At 36.5% G+C, this 16226-nt stretch overlaps 1 protein-coding gene across 4 annotated transcripts in view; it reads left to right on the top strand.

Annotated features, from left to right (window-relative positions):
• LOC127632639 (kazrin-like) overlaps window positions 1–16226 on the top strand; it is a 204993-nt gene that overhangs the window by 28787 nt on the left and 159980 nt on the right. For all 4 annotated transcript variants that reach the window (XR_007969126.1, XM_052111343.1, XM_052111344.1 and 1 more), the window contains exon 2: window positions 5716–5873. Coding sequence is in view for 3 of the 4 variants with exons in the window: in XM_052111343.1 (XP_051967303.1) it covers window positions 5716–5873 (158 nt within the window). In the remaining variant the exon portion in view is untranslated. The remainder of the gene's footprint in view (window positions 1–5715; window positions 5874–16226) is intronic.

Genomic DNA, 16226 nt, shown 5'->3' with positions numbered 1-16226 from the left:
TAGTTGGCGGTGGGTTCACGAACGATATAATTATATATATATATATATATATATATATAGTGAAGCCCAACTACAGGCCCTGTGTGTTTATGACAGAGCTGGCAGATGACCCAGAGACCAGGACAAACCAGGTGACCAGGGAGGAGCCGGCAGGGCCAGGAGACCAGGGCTGATCCGGTAGGAGTCCAGAAGACCAGGGCAGATCCGGCGGGAGGCTAGGAGACCAGGTGGACGGCCAGGAGCATGGCCTGATGAAAGAGAGGATTCAGTCACTATCTCTGGAACAGTTGAGGCTTAAATTCTAGCTCTGGAATGGACGAGGCATCAGATGCTTCAGAACAAATTGCTATTATTGATTGAGTACATATGCAATCAATGTTCAAAACAATGTCCTTACCTTACCCCGATTCACTATGGTAAGCCTATAAAAATGATTTGTATTTTGAGCTGATGCAAATCAGACTTTATTAGACTACCCTGACTGATATCGATAATCTTTAGTGGCCAGATATTGTCTGCCTGGCTAGTATAGCAGTCTATCACTAGTCAGTTTCAAAATCTCAGACTTTGTAGGCAGATATTGGTGTATAGGTAAATCTTAGCACAATTTGTGACATTGTTGAGATGTATGTGAGATTACTAGGGTTTATTTCCCAGAAGAAAACTACATGAAGCAGTAGACTTAAGCAGAATTCTCCATTTGCTCTCTTACTGCTGTCTTGGAGAAACAATTGACATACTGAAGAGATCTCATTTTTGATTTTTCTTTCCTTTGGGCCAGGTCTCCGTCCACACTTCAATGGTTCAACTCTTTGTGCTTTCACTGTAGCTTTGCTGTAAAGGCAGATATATTAAGAATCAGTCTTGATTGATTCACTCCATGAAATAGTCACTTGGCTGTTGCTTTGAACTGCAGCTGCAATGACAGAAGGTATCTTTGAAAAATTGAAACGCAGTGTTTTAGTTATGTCATTTTCAATGTTGCTGTTTCAGTATCCTCTGACACATCTTAAGGTTTCCTCTTCAGACTTGTTCCTCCTAAAATGCTGAACGTGAAAATAGAATCCATTTGTCAGTTGGCATCATAAACATTTTATTTAGCTTTGGCTTTGATTTCAAGATGTGCTGCAGCACTTTGAGTTGAGGTTTGGTCATAAATCTGCTACACATGCACAGTGAGCTTCATCTGCATTTTATAGCAAGCCTGTTTTCTGAGAATGACCTTGGAAGTCGGTAGAAGAGCCCACAAAGGTTTACAGCCCTCTTATATGACCTCTCTGTCCCAATAAGAGCTATTTTTACTTGGTTATGACCACACTGTTTCTGCAGGTGTTTGCGAGCCTGATTATCTCTACAGTTCCATTTAGATGCTATCAACTAACAAGCTTTATCATTTGAGAATATAGCTGATATAGTTGCTGCAGATGAGTAATTTTAATCACACCAATTAAAGGTTGATGCTTTTTTTACTGTCTTGATTGTGCTGTTTTGCCATGTTGAATTAGGTACAGGTAACCAATAAGGTGAAGAAGTGTGTTGGCCTATGCAGGGGTGGAACTTGTTTTTTGGTGCAGTATAGGGGTGCTAATGAGAAAGCTTGGAATAGGTTAAAGCTGTAGAAAGTTGGATAAAGCCTAGCCTATATAAAAGAGTGAATCTACGGAAAATAGTTTGAAATTGCTCGTGACATTTATTTTAGCAATTTAACCATGTACTATGTAACTATACCCTAACCCTAATATTTACATTTTACATTTATGCATTTGGTGGACACCAAAGCGACTTACAGAGCCTTTATTACAGGGACAATCTCCTGGAGCAACCTGGAGTTAAGTGCCTTGCTCAAGGACACAATGATGGTAGCTGTGGGGATCAAACCAGCGAAATTCTGATTACCAGATTACCAGTTATGTGCTTTAGACCACTACACCACCACCACTCCAAATAATATAATTATGTTGGCTTGACAAACCACAGGCATGGTTTAGGATTTTTCCAAAATCCCTAAACAAAGACCAGAATTATAAATTGTAACTCTTAACCTTTTCTAGCTAAATCCACCAAAATTGGCACAGACCTTCAGAATGTTCTAACTTACGTTGCTGTATCTCTTCTATCTGATCAGTCATATGGTTTTCCTGCAAAGTGGCCAAATTCCAAAGGTTTTCAGAAAAGGCTTTGCCAAGTCATTATAATAGTTTGTCTTGACAAACTTTACCTATCTAATGATATATTCCAAATCCTTGTCTTCATAGTTGGCGGTGGGTTCACAAACTATATATATATATATATATATAAGTGAAGCCCAACTACAGGCCCTGTGTGTTTATGACAAGTACTATTGCGCAATGCACAAACCTTATCTAACCTTCCTAATCAAGTGTTTCTAAGCAACATCTCCCAATTTTGGTGAATGGATTCAATGTTTATAAAAACAAGATTCCCAGCTTTTCTCAGCACAGAGGTTGAGGAAACAACGTGATTCCGTTCCAACATTGTATTATGCCACAGTCAGCAATAGAAGAGATATTGTGTTTTTTTCCAGAAATGCGTTTTGAGCATCACACAAAAAAACAATCCTCCCATGGAAAATGGAAGTAATATGGGCAGGAAAACTCTTTCCGAGAGGAGCAAGTATGTATTTGCTGTCACTATGTGCAGGTATCTTTCTCAAATCTTAAATGACCCCTGCAATGCTGTAGCTGACTGCACCAAATTTTAAATCCATACGTCAGTGAGAAAGGAAGATAGTATATCCACTTTCACGCCCTTGTGGTTTTGTTTTGGCTGTTAGGAACCTTTGAATCTCCCAGAGTTAATTAAGTTTTCATTAACTGTGTGTTATGAGATCAACTGGCCTTGTGTATCAAGTTTTCTGAAAGTCAATTTGAAAATTAAAGATTTAAATGATGAATAACTGTTTGCTCTAGATCTGATGCCAGCAAATCAAGCTTAAGGCAAAGTGTGAAAGTAAGAAAAGGTTAAGATTGAGTAAGTATAATTGAATAGTTTCTTGGGAGTTTTAAATATTAGTGAAGCATTTCAGGGTGCATTACTCATGATGTTGCGAACACTAACAAGTTCCCTATTAGAACAACATCTACAGGAAGCTCACTAGTCAGACACAGAGTACTGGATTTTGGCTCATCTGCTTCTAGTCTGTAAATTGAGAAAATAATTTCTTTTGTGCTAATTCCCTCTCCATCTCTTGGACTTTATACAGTAATGGCTTGTTTGCCACCAGAGCTGATAAGTGAAGCAAAAACTGAAATATCAAACATATATTTTAGAATTAGTTTCTCAGTCGTTCGAGGTCAGTGCCACAATGAATACATTTCACAGTCATGTTGATGCCTGGAAAAATACTGATGTACCTCTTTTAATTTGTTGGATATGCTGATTGATAGAGGCAAACAAGGGTCAGACTTGATTGCTGGATACTATGAACAAATGCATTCAAATGGGCATGGATGTGAGATTTCTATAGTGGTAATAGTCTTACAAAATTATTCTGGTAGCCTTTGCTAAGTGAGGGGGATTAATGGTAAATGGAGGCTTGTACGGGAGCTGCCAGAGCCTATGGGAGATGGATTAGACAGGGCAGTCTGCATGCCAATGAGTACAATTATCTGGAGGCAAGCGGCAAAGCTTGACAAACTAACCATGCCAGCGACATACCAGCTGAGAGCGAGTACGTGGGCACATTTGCCAGTGATGGGCCAGTAGGAACATTTTTAAGACTCAGAGCTCTGCCTTGTCTTGTTTAAGTATCAAATTTGTCTCAGATGCTTCTTTTAAAACAGCCACATATGAGTCTTACTATACATACTGTGGGAGAATTTGGTGAGAAATGTTTGAATTCATATTGAAATCTCTTTGGACTTTTGGTTACAGACACATCATTTCTGGGGTATAAAATTTGAGACTTAACAATACAAGTTGAGCTCAAGTGACAGCATTTGTGGCATAATGTTGATTACCACAGAAAATGATTTAGACTTGTTACAACGCTAACAATGGAAGTGAATGGTGCCAGTCCATAAATGTTAAAATGCTCACTGTTTAAAAATTATAACCACAAGATGTAAACAATATGTGCTAACATGAGTTTAGTTTGATAAAATCAGGGATTTACCAGCTTTATGGCATTTACCCGATCACAGGCTTACTGACGTTACGTCTGCAGGACAACAAAGTTGTAATATTGGATTTATCGAGCGATTTTATCTCAATAAAATCGTGTTACACTTACAGTACAAAGTCTTGTGGCTACACTTTTAAAACCGTTTGTATTTGATTGTATATGGACTGGCCCCTTTCACTTCCATTGTAAGATCCTCACTTTAACCACAATTCTTGCTTTATATAAATAGTTAAATGAGGGAAGTTTCAAAATAACTTTTTTATGAACATAATTTCATGAATGCTGTTGATTGAGCTGAACTTGTATTGAACCCAAAATAAAAAGTCTTAATTTAGGAGTGGTGGTGGCGTAGTGGGCTAAAGCACCGAACTGGTATGCAGAAGGTCGCTGGTTCGATCCCCACAGCCACCACCATTGTGTCCTTGTGCAAGGCACTTAACTCCAGGTTACTCCGGGGGGATTGTCCCTGTATTAAGTGCACTGTAAGTCACTTTGGATAAAAGCATCTGCCAAATGCATAAATGTACATTTAATCATGATACTTCTTTATCTTTCTTAATTGTTATTTATTAATATTACTTGCTTAATAGATTTTTTCCTGTTTAAATCTGTTCATTTACTTTCTTAGTTTACTCTGCACTGTTACTTAATTTAATTTAAATTGCATAAAAATATCTAAACATTCTTAAAACGATTAATTTACTTGACAAGCAAAATGGTAAAAGATCATTTGTATTGTTTTCAGAGAAAAAACCAAAACTATTTGCCAATGGGGTAAGAAAAATATTATTTCAAAGGGATCAAAAGTTTATTTTTCATTGGCAGATTTTTCTTTTCTTGTTTTAAGCATGAAGTTTAATAAAAAAAAAAATCAGATTTCTCTGAAAACAAGACTTCAAATCTTAAGCCATTTTGCTTGTAAAATAAATATATCTTGTTTTAAGAATATTTCGATATTTTTTTGGAAAATAAAACAAATATACCAAGTAAGAAATTTATATTTTACAGTGCTGATATTTAGTTATTTAGTTGTATTTATTTTATTTTATTTTGTTAATGCTCACTTTGATACACTGCACTTTATTTTATTGTACAAATTTACAGTTTTTGACTTGTCAATAAAGCAAACCAAAATGGAGATATTAAAGAGTTTTCATTATTTGTGATTTCAGTGGCTCTTCAGCGGCTGTTGACTAAGACAATAGAATTACAACACTGTAGAAAGTTTTAGCAATTTTCAAACAATGTCTTTTTAATGCTTTGATCGCTGGCCTACAATTGATGCTGCGACCAAATGGCCTGCCGTTGTTGATTTAATTTTTTTAAATGAATGTTTTTGCCTAGAGCCATTGAAGAAAACCAATAACAGCTCAGAGTTTCACTGCCTCACGTTATCTGATATAGATGACAGAGCAATTATTCCATCAGTGAAGTTATAGCTTTTTGTATGAGAGGTTGTTGCTGTAGGTTTTAAACCTTAAAAACATAAATATCAAACAGATATAGGGAGTATTCTTAACTTGTGTGTGCACAGGAGTGATATTGATTTGTTTTTCATTTGTTCTCTCCAGCTGTGCAATCTCTGAACAACCTGAACGACCAGATTGCTCACTTCATGGTGAACAGACCCAACTCCATGAGCCATGAACAGGACACCTTTCTGCCCAATGAAAGAGATACTTTGAAACAATCCATGGCTCTGATGAGACACCTGCTTATGGACGCACAGGTAAACCACCATATATACAAGGAAATGTCTTTGCTGTTACCCTTTATATCAGCAACAACCATAATGTTAGCTTTAATAGTCAATTGAGACTTTTTACACATTGCTCAATATACAAATTGGTCTCCAAAATTGCCTGTGCAATGTTTTCATTAGATTTATCTACAATTTCACCATCATTTATCTTTATCAAATCAAATGAATGAAATGACACTGTAGAGTGGCAATGCTCAGCTACACAGCTACACACACACACACATATATATATATATATATATATATATATATATATATATATATATATGTAATGGGAGCCAACTGGTATGTTATAGCTGAGTGGTATGTGTAAAACCTCACTCCCCTCTCCTCAAGAGGTACACTAGTGACTGATGTTAGAGGCTGTATCCTTTAGCCTCCTCGTTAGCAAGCCCACCTCCCATGCCGGCTGATGTCGGTTGGAATCCCTCTAAGAGCGGGTCGAGCAGGACCGGTAGTATATCTTTATATATATATTTCTGTCATCATTACTAGATTTTATAGTATTTTTATAATTTTTATTATGTAGGCTACTATTACCTGTAGGCTACATATAGCCTACTTATATTATTAAACTTGACTAAATCAGAAGGCAAAGAATACCTGTATAGTCAGCGTCAGATGATGGAGATGAGGGATGTAACAGGTGTTTCGCAGGGTGATGAATTCTGTTTAAAGTGTTTCTCTTCACTTCAAAACCAAATCGCTCCAACATTGCACGCTTGCGCTGCATATTAAACAGGAGTGATTGTTTTATCACATCGGTTGCTTGTAGTACAAGGTATAACTTCATTTCATGTCGAACTAACAGGTTTATATAGCACCTTTTACACCTAGCATGGAGCCATCTTGAACATTTTGTCTCGGAACTTCCGTTCTAGCGGTTCTATATAGATATCTATGGTGTTGATGTCAAAGTGTAATTAGCTAGCGAAGAGGATTTACAGGATTTAGAGTTGTCAATAAATATCATGAGTATTTAAGTGTTCAGGGAATCAACTGGAGGCAGACAGGGGAGATTTTAAAACAAGAGTGCCTCATTGATAAATACACAAGATCCTACCTTCAAGCTGTGGAGGTACTGAGCTCATGAAACTCCAAGACAACACAAAGTCATTAAAAATATCTCTGTAAGACACCTCTGTCATTGTCATGTCATTCACCAATCCCGTTATAGTTAAGGTAAGCAGATTTTTTTGACAGTTAAACCAGGACGGGGGGAGGGGTGACACTATATTTACACACACACACACACACACACACACACACACACACACACACACACACACACACACACACATGCGTGCGCGCATACACACGCACACACACACACACACACACACGCACAAAGTGTGTTTTATTTTATATTCTGTTTACAACAAGAAAGGGGCGAAGCTGAATAAGGTGAATAGGTCAGCAAATGTGCAACTTCCTTTGCTAACTGTGCACTCATACTAAAATAAATGAACAGCGGAGTGCTGCATGAGATGAGAGAGAGAGAGAGAGAGAGAGAGAGAGAGAGAGAGCACAACCTAAAAAAAATGACCAGGAATAATTGGCAATCCAAAACGGAGAAAAATGAGAAAACCATTTCCAAACATGATTTAATAAAGTAGAAACTGGCACAAATTGTAAGCAAAATCAAATAACTAAAGATTTGGAAGTACTAGAAATGGCAATCAAAGATAATCAAAACCCATTAGACTTTCCTATTACTGAAAAGGAACTTAAAGACTAAATTAAAACTCTAAATCCCCAAAAAGCATCTGGACCTGATGGGATATTGAATCCCTGACATCTGGAATCAAGGACTGGTAACTCCCATCTTTAAAAATGGAGATACATTTGACCCGAATAATTACAGAGGCATTTGTGTGAGTAGCAACCTGGGAAAAATATTTTGCAGTATAATTATTTTGAGACTTTTGGACTTCATCACAACACACAATGTCTTGAACAGAAGTCAAATTGGATTTTTACCAAATGACCGTACATCTGGCCATATTTACACATTAAAAACATGTCCAAAATAAAGGAAAACAATTAGCCTGCTTTAATGATTTAAAACAAATTATTTGATTCAATCTGGCACAATTGAATATTTTACAAACTTATTGAAAGTTGCATAGGAGTTAAAACCTATGACCTCATTAAATCAATGTATACTGAAAGCAAAAAAAGAACATGATTTCTTTCCCTGGAGCGTGGAGTGAGACACGGTTGCTGTTTAAGACCAACATTGTTTAACATTTACATCAACAAACTAGCAACCAGTCTGGAGCAATCTGCAGACCCTTGTCTCCCTCCACACGACTCCGAAATCAAATGCCCGCTTTATGCAGATGACCTGGGTCTGCTGTCTCCCACTGAACAACGTCTACAGCAAAACCAGGACCTGCTAGAGCAATACTGTCAGACCTGGGCCCTGACAGTAAACCTCAATAAAAAAAAAAACCCCATCATAACCTTCCAGAAAAGATCTAGATCCCAGGGAACTAAAAATCACTTCCACTGGAAACCTTGCAGTGAATGAACGGAGAGATAAAGCTCACAAGGCCTTCTATGCCATAAAAAGACAATGTCCTATAGAGATACATATTATAATTTTGTTAAAAATGTTAGACTCAGTGATAGAGCTGATTACCCTGTATGGCAGTGAGGTGTGGGGTCCTCTGATAAATCCAAATCAAGAATTCACCAAATGGGAAAAACATCCATTTGAAACCTCTAAAACTCAGCGACCCCCACTCATACCATTATAAAGCCCTGCAATTCCAAGAGTTGAGCAAAGAAACCAATTCCCTCTCTCAGCTGGTCCGGAGCTTTAGTCCTGATGCTTCACCAACATCTACTAACCCTCATCACACTGGAGACCTGGACCAGAACGATACTGCTAAACTAATTATATACAGACAAATAAAACATAATTGTATCACTTATTGGGAAACTCAAACACTATCAAATAACAGTGTAAAATCAATACTATCTGGCCCTAAAAAAAGAATACATCATGGCAGACTGTCTGTACAAAGTGACAGGAAAAAAAACTGATAGCACCCTTGACAGGGTACAGACTCAGTGGACAAAACCTCACTATAGAAATGGGCAGACACAGGAAAACATGGCTGCCACAGGAAGAAAGGCTGTGTCCACACAGTGATCAAAACAATATCGAAACAGAATGCACAAAATACACTGCCATTTGGGAAAATGTTAACCACAAAATTAAACATATTCTCAGCATATTAACGTATTATTGCTGAGCAATACTTAAAATATAAGTAGTATTGCCTTGGCAATACTGGCAATACTGGCAATACTGGTGAAGGCGGCTATGGGGTAAATTAATCTTTTGTTTAATGTGTTTCAATATTTGTATACGAAAACAAGACAAAGATGCTTGTTAAAAATATACATTTTGGAGTTTTCAAAGTAATTTTGGGATGACACTGTAAGAGAGACTTTTTTTTTTACATGGATAATTCACCCAAAAATGACAATTCTCTTATCATTTACTCACCCTCATGCGATCCCAGATGTGTATGACTTGCTGTCTTCAGCAGAACACAAATTATAATTTTTTTTTTAGAAAAATTGCTCACCTCTGTAGGTCCATACAATGCAAGTGAATGATGATCAGACCTTTGTAGCTCTAAAAATCACATAAAGGAAACATAAAAGTAATCCATACGATTTAAGTGTTTTAATCCATATATTCAGAAGCGATACTTTACACATCTGGGATGGCATGGGGGTGAGTAAATAATGAGAGAACTTGTGTGAGCTTTAATTAAATACAATTCAGATAAAACATCAGCAGTTGAGATGGGATGACTCATTCCTAATTATTTTCAATGGGCACCTCAGGAAAAGATTTCAACAAATTAATAGGCAGACCTCTGTGGCATGACACTTAACTCTGGCTGATTGCATCTGTGTCACCACATGATCCAATAAGTCACAACAGCACATCTACACCACAAGATCCATTAATGACTCTGTCCGTAGAGATGCTGTCCACAGTTACACTTTAAAATCTGCAATCTTTGAAACATTTCCACTCAAATCCTTGTTTAGCACCCAGAGGCAATAGGTGGAGCCGAAGAGCACTATAATACCTGGAGAGTGCCATTGGCAGGGTTGGGATGGTTCTTTTGAAATGTAATCCACTACAGATTACAGAATACATGCTGTAAAATGTAATTTGTAACATATTACATTAGATTACTCAATGTCAGTAACACTTTCTAAATACTTTGGATTACTTCTTCAGCACTGGTAGATTTTTTTCACTTGTTTTGACAATAAAAACTGCCAGTACAGTAAGACAAGATACACATGTTAAAAATACATTCTCAATAAATCCTAAATATCTTATGCAGTCTTGTTTCTAAAACAAGATAATCAAATTGATCTTGTTTTAAGGATTTTTAGACATTTTTACAGGAAAACAATAAAAAAAATTATTATCAAGAATACGATTTTTGCCCTAATATCAAAGGTCTTACTAGAAAAAAGAAATGATGATCTAACGTGAATTTTCTTGATAAAATAATATGATCGTGTCTGGTAACATGTGCATGTAAAATGTCTAGAAATATAATTTTAGCTGAGCGTAAAGCTGACAATTTACACAAGGGTTATTTCTATTTCTTCTGCTCCAAACTTAATTCAAACGTACTTCTCTCTCTGCTCGTATGAATGTAACACATCATAAGAAAGTGTTTCACCGCTGTTCAAATTCACTTTGGATCGCATCATTTATATGTATAAATGTTTTCCATCTGAAAGAACTAAATATTAAATTACACAAATGACAATAAAATGCAAAGTAATCTCTTCAGTAATCAAAATACCTTTTGAATGTAACTGTATTCTAAATACCAATGATTTAAATTGTAACTGTAGCGGAATACAGTTACTTATATTTTGTATTTTAAAAATACGTAAACCTGTTACATGTATTCCATTACACCCCAACCCTGGCCATCGGTTAGCATTACCATTCATCACGATGGCAGTTGTTAGGCTGGCGCATTAATCCCTTAGTACACAACCTACTTGCTGCCATTTTTGCTTGTGGACACAAATTTCTAGCCTATTTTATTTTAAGCCAATCAGTTTAGCCGTAAATGTGGGTTATTACTCTGGGGCCGCAGGAGAACTGACTAACGGCACAACATAATATTTTAACAAAAATAGAGAAGTGCATGATGATGCATTTCAACATTTGCATGACATAACCAGAGGCACATTTATAAGCTTGTTTGCAGTCAAATTGCACTGTGACTCAATTGAGAGAGTGTTTTGCTTACGATGTAAAGGACCAGCGTACGACTCCTGAGGAGTCAATATCTAAGCCGAAAGTGTCTTAGAAGCACCACAAAATGACTTGGTTGCTCCAACTATTGCACTTTGTATATCACATTTGCTTTCATGATACTATCGGTTGGTTTAGGATATAGGAGGTAGATTTTCTTGATTTAAGACTCTATAGAGTATTAACACACAGTGGATGTTTGACCTCGTAACTGCGTGTAATGAACCACGTAATATAATTTAGCAAAAATGTTGAATTTGTTTTTCATGAGATCAGGCTGGTTTTGTATGTTTAATCGATTGTAATCTAGGTATGTACAGTATGTAATCTATTTAAGTGCTTATCTGTATTCAATACTGCTAGAGCTGAAGATGTTTTGGCAATGGTTTGGTGGTCAGGCAAAGTGTCATGCATACAAGGTCAAGGGAAGATGTCGAGGAAGGCTTGGGCATTTTTTAAATGTTGCTATTTGAATAATTGAATGTCACTTTCTTCGAAGAGGCATATAAATAATTGACTTTGCCCCTTTTCAACTGTGAATGCACTGTTCACAAATCATTAGCACTCTGTGCTGCTTTGACAGAAGATACCACATTTAACTGGCATTACACTTTTTGGCCTGAAAGATACTGAAAACAATAATCGATGCAAGTATTCTCTTGTGGTGGCTAGTCTGGAACAAAACGACAAATGTGCCTCAAGATATTGCATAAAAAGTATCCACTAACTGATTTCTCTGTTGTTGTTGTTTCTGTTGAGGGAAACTAGTCTCTCTGTGCTGATCACAATTAATTGTTTCCTCTCTCCATCCCCAGGATGTATGTTGAGGAAACATTGTGTCCGTAGCACAATGGCTGTCATTGGCTTTGTAAAACTTATTTCCTGAACATTGCAAACCTCCCTCTTAATCTTAAGGAGCTGTTTACATATGGAATAGAAACACTACTGTGGCTACCCTGATGGAAAATCTAGCTTCAATGGAAAGTTCTCCCAAACATGTAATTTACTCACTCTCACATCATTCCAAATCTATATGAATTTCTTTCTTCTGTGGAAGACAAAAGGAGACATTTTCAATCATGTTGACTGCTTTTTGTCCCCCATACAATGAAAGTGAATGGTTTCTGAGACTGTCAGTCCTTAATATTCAGCATAACATCTCTTTTTGTGTCTCTCAGCAGACAAAAAGTAAACTCTCTTACTCCTCGTTGTTAAATGATGAATGTTCATTGTGACAAGACATAGTGATGAATTTGGGTAATCAATTAGACACATTGCAGATTTACATGATTGATGACTCGTTCCCATTTTCCAGAATTTGTTTCCCTAACTTGTAGTGTCATTGATTAAGAGGAAAATAGTTCAGCAAAAGGCCATCGCCTTCCATTGAGGACTGCTATGTGCCCACTGCACATAGAGAATGTTAGCCCCAGACCACTTTCTCTTTCAGAACTGAAGTAGCAATATTTTATGATGAATGATCATGAATTTATGAATAGAAACTGGGGTTCAGGTGCTATGAACAAGTTAAACCTCAACAATGCGCACTGAAGATATTCTTATAGAAAATGCAATTTTATGTTACTGCCTCGCTTATTCGATTTGAGCTCCCTCTCACTGATAAAGATGGAATTGAGGGTTTATGCTTTTTTTATATGGATTTGAGCGTGGTAGCTTGAATCACTGATTGATAGTTGCGGAGCAGAAATTGGCAATCACAGTGCATTGGAATATTATGCAATCTTTTAGCATCCAGTTGGGGGGGGGACAGTTTCAGACATTATTAAGAGGAGGCACCGGTTTCAGAGATTATTATTCATAAGCTATCAGCCGTGATTTCATTGCTCAGAATGCATTGTAAGCTAACTGTGACGCTATATTACTGCATCTCCTGTCTATTGTACGCAGAGATACGAATTCACTAACCAGTTGCACCACTTTTGTGTGTGTTATTTCAGTGCAAAACTCTGGGTTGTAGCCACACAACCTGTATTTCAACTTAATCAGGCGCTAGCATGCATCACACGTTAGCTGCTTCCCAGATAGCATACTTCTACATGATTCTGCATAGGGTTGTCATGATACCAAAATGTCAGTAATTGGGAAGAATACCAGTAAAATCTCACGATTCTCAATACCAATTTCGATACCAACAAACAAATATATAGGTAATATGCTAATGAACACACTCCTTTAGCCAATTTCACAAAGTTAAATGTAAATAATACATTAAAACAATTGCATGTTTCCTTGAAGAGTTTCTCAATTAAGTGAACATTGCAAGTTTTTTTTAAGTAGGAGTCAGATACTATGTCAGACACTATGAAGTTTAATACATTTTATCATCAAAATAGTGTCTAATCAAATGAATTAATAAAACTACAATCATATGAAAATGGAACAATTTCTTTTCAATACTATTGCATCATCTAACACACAAAATTGGTCTTATTTTTGTCAAATAAAGTGTTGCACAACAGAGCATCACATTATATAATTAAAAACATTGATAGAAACTTCCATTCAGTACAACAGAACTCTTGATTCTAAGATATTGCTTAAATATTATTATTACAATTATTACAGTAAATACTACATTGTACTAAAAAGTAGTTATATATTTCTTTAGCAATTTCTTAAATTCTCCCATCAAACTTTTATTTTGAATCAAACTTTTATTTTGACGTGAGGGATATTCCATTTTGTGTTTTTGACGTTATTTTTACACCTCCGGTTAAGATGTTGGCTTTATTGCCCAGTGAAATGCAGCTTTTTAATTATAAATACAGTATAGGGTATAGTCTGCATGTGCTGCACATTTTACAGAAAACACTTGTGGTGTTTTGATCAGTCTTTTTATTCAACTTATAAGTGGCTTCACACATTTATGTGTGCTGAAGTGTGCAGCACATACAGACTATATTTATGTTATTAAATCAGCGGTTTCAACATTCACAAGGTTTAATAATCACAATAGGACATATCACTATTTTAATTTGATTAATTGTCAATTTTGGTGTAAAAGGAGTTACTGCAGGTGCTCTTAAGCGTGTGAGTATTTGAAAGCAGCTGTTTGTCAGTCAGACAGCTCGCTGAGACTGAATTAAGTCGGTGCTCGGTTCTAACGGTACTGCAGAAACACTGGTATCATTACATCTTTTTATTTTAGTTTCGACTTGGTACCGAAGTATCTGTACTTTTGTCAGCGCCGATTCTACGCTACACTATTTATAGTGTAAGAAGAGTAGATTTTAGTGTAGCTTACTACCTTTTATTTTAGTTTGACTATAGTTTAACTGCTTTAATTTATTTGTAACTTGTAGCTTGAGAAACTATAGTTTCAAAGTATCTTTTCTAGCACTGTTCCCTTGAACACCATTTAAGATCAATTTATGGCGATAATGGACAAGCACTGTTGTGCAAGACTGTACGACAGGGTCATAATCGTGGCTCAAAGTCAGGTTTATTTCCAGTATACCTGGAGGAGATCCATTAAAAATGTGCGAAGGCCTCCGGTCAACAGCAGTGCATCGCTCCAATTGAATTCAAAATAAATTGCTCATTGTCAGACCTCTCTTTCTCTGCTGTCAGGTAATTTGGACTTCATGGTCCCTGAGCCACTGTCCAAGCACATTTCAACTTTATACAACACATGTAAGGTTAATTGGTTCTCATGAAAGCTGTGCTACAGAACTGCGGGAACTAAGAAATGTCTTAGTTTGGGATCCACTCCAAAATCACATACTGCTGTAAGATCAGAAAAGTCTGGGAAATGTTCTCAGTCAATTAGGGAAGTACACAGGCAAAGTGCTTCGAGTGTTTCATGCTTTTGTTCATTAATTGCACTTATCAACACTGTTGATAGCCTCTTAGAAGATGAGGAGTGTTGTTTTTTATGGAGGTGATAGCAATTACATTATGCCTGATTTTTTAGAACATTTTTGTAACACACTAAACATTAACAGTCAACTAAACTAAAACATCAACTAAACATTAACCATTAACATTATCTCGGTGTGATTAACATAAAGCTTTTTCACTTTGAAGTTTCATTTTATAAATAACCTGATCTAGGGTTTAATTTGATTTGTTACTTATCTGTTGCCCAGTTTTCCTGTGATTTCCATCTCTTTGTGTTTATTTGCTCATTTGTATCCATGATAACACTACATGCTGCTGCAGAGGCCTTGCATCCATTGTGAAAGATCATATGGAGTAGTTTAAGCATATTGAATATTGTTGGGCAGAGTGTGATAGGTGGAAAATTTATTTGGATAGAATTTCCAATGTTTCTCTTTGAATGTGCTCCAGGAATTGATTGCTTCATTTGTCGTTTGCAAAGATGAATAATGTATGTGTTGCTCGCTGGAGGGGGATTACTCAAATGCATTTTGTTAGATTGTGCTTGTGTGTGTGTGTGTGTGTGTGTGATGCAACAGAACCTGTCCTGCGTGCACACACGGGCACCAGGGTTTCCAAGAGTGCTGATGGAGTCTGGTCACATGATGGAAGAATGGAGACTTCAGGAATAGACATGGCCAATATCGAACAGGTGATTGGCTGTAATGTTGTGACAGCTCATACGGTCCAACTCTTATATTCATCAAACACTCTTTTAATAATCAGTGGACGTCATTATATATAAACAGTGAGATTTCTTGTGTAAAGAACTAAAGATCAATTAAAAGAATACTTCAACCAAAAATTTGTATCATAAAAGTAGTTTATATGATTTGTGCGCACTAAAAATATTTTTTCATTATTATCTTTATATATACAGGTATATTCAGTACATATACAATGTATATATACACACACATACTGTATACTGTTTATATACATTCAGTGACCACTTCGTTTTGTACACATGTACATCTACATATTCAAGTGATTATCTAATTAGCCAATTGTGTGACAGCTGTGCAATGCATAGAACCATGCAGATAGGAGTCAGAAGCTTCAGTTAATGTTTACATCAACCATCAGAATGTGAAAAAATG

Source organism: Xyrauchen texanus, chromosome 39 (genome assembly GCF_025860055.1).
Source record: "Xyrauchen texanus isolate HMW12.3.18 chromosome 39, RBS_HiC_50CHRs, whole genome shotgun sequence".
Lineage (NCBI taxonomy): Eukaryota > Metazoa > Chordata > Actinopteri > Cypriniformes > Catostomidae > Xyrauchen > Xyrauchen texanus.
Note: the sequence above shows the minus strand (reverse complement) of the source record. Positions and strands in the feature narration are given on the sequence as shown.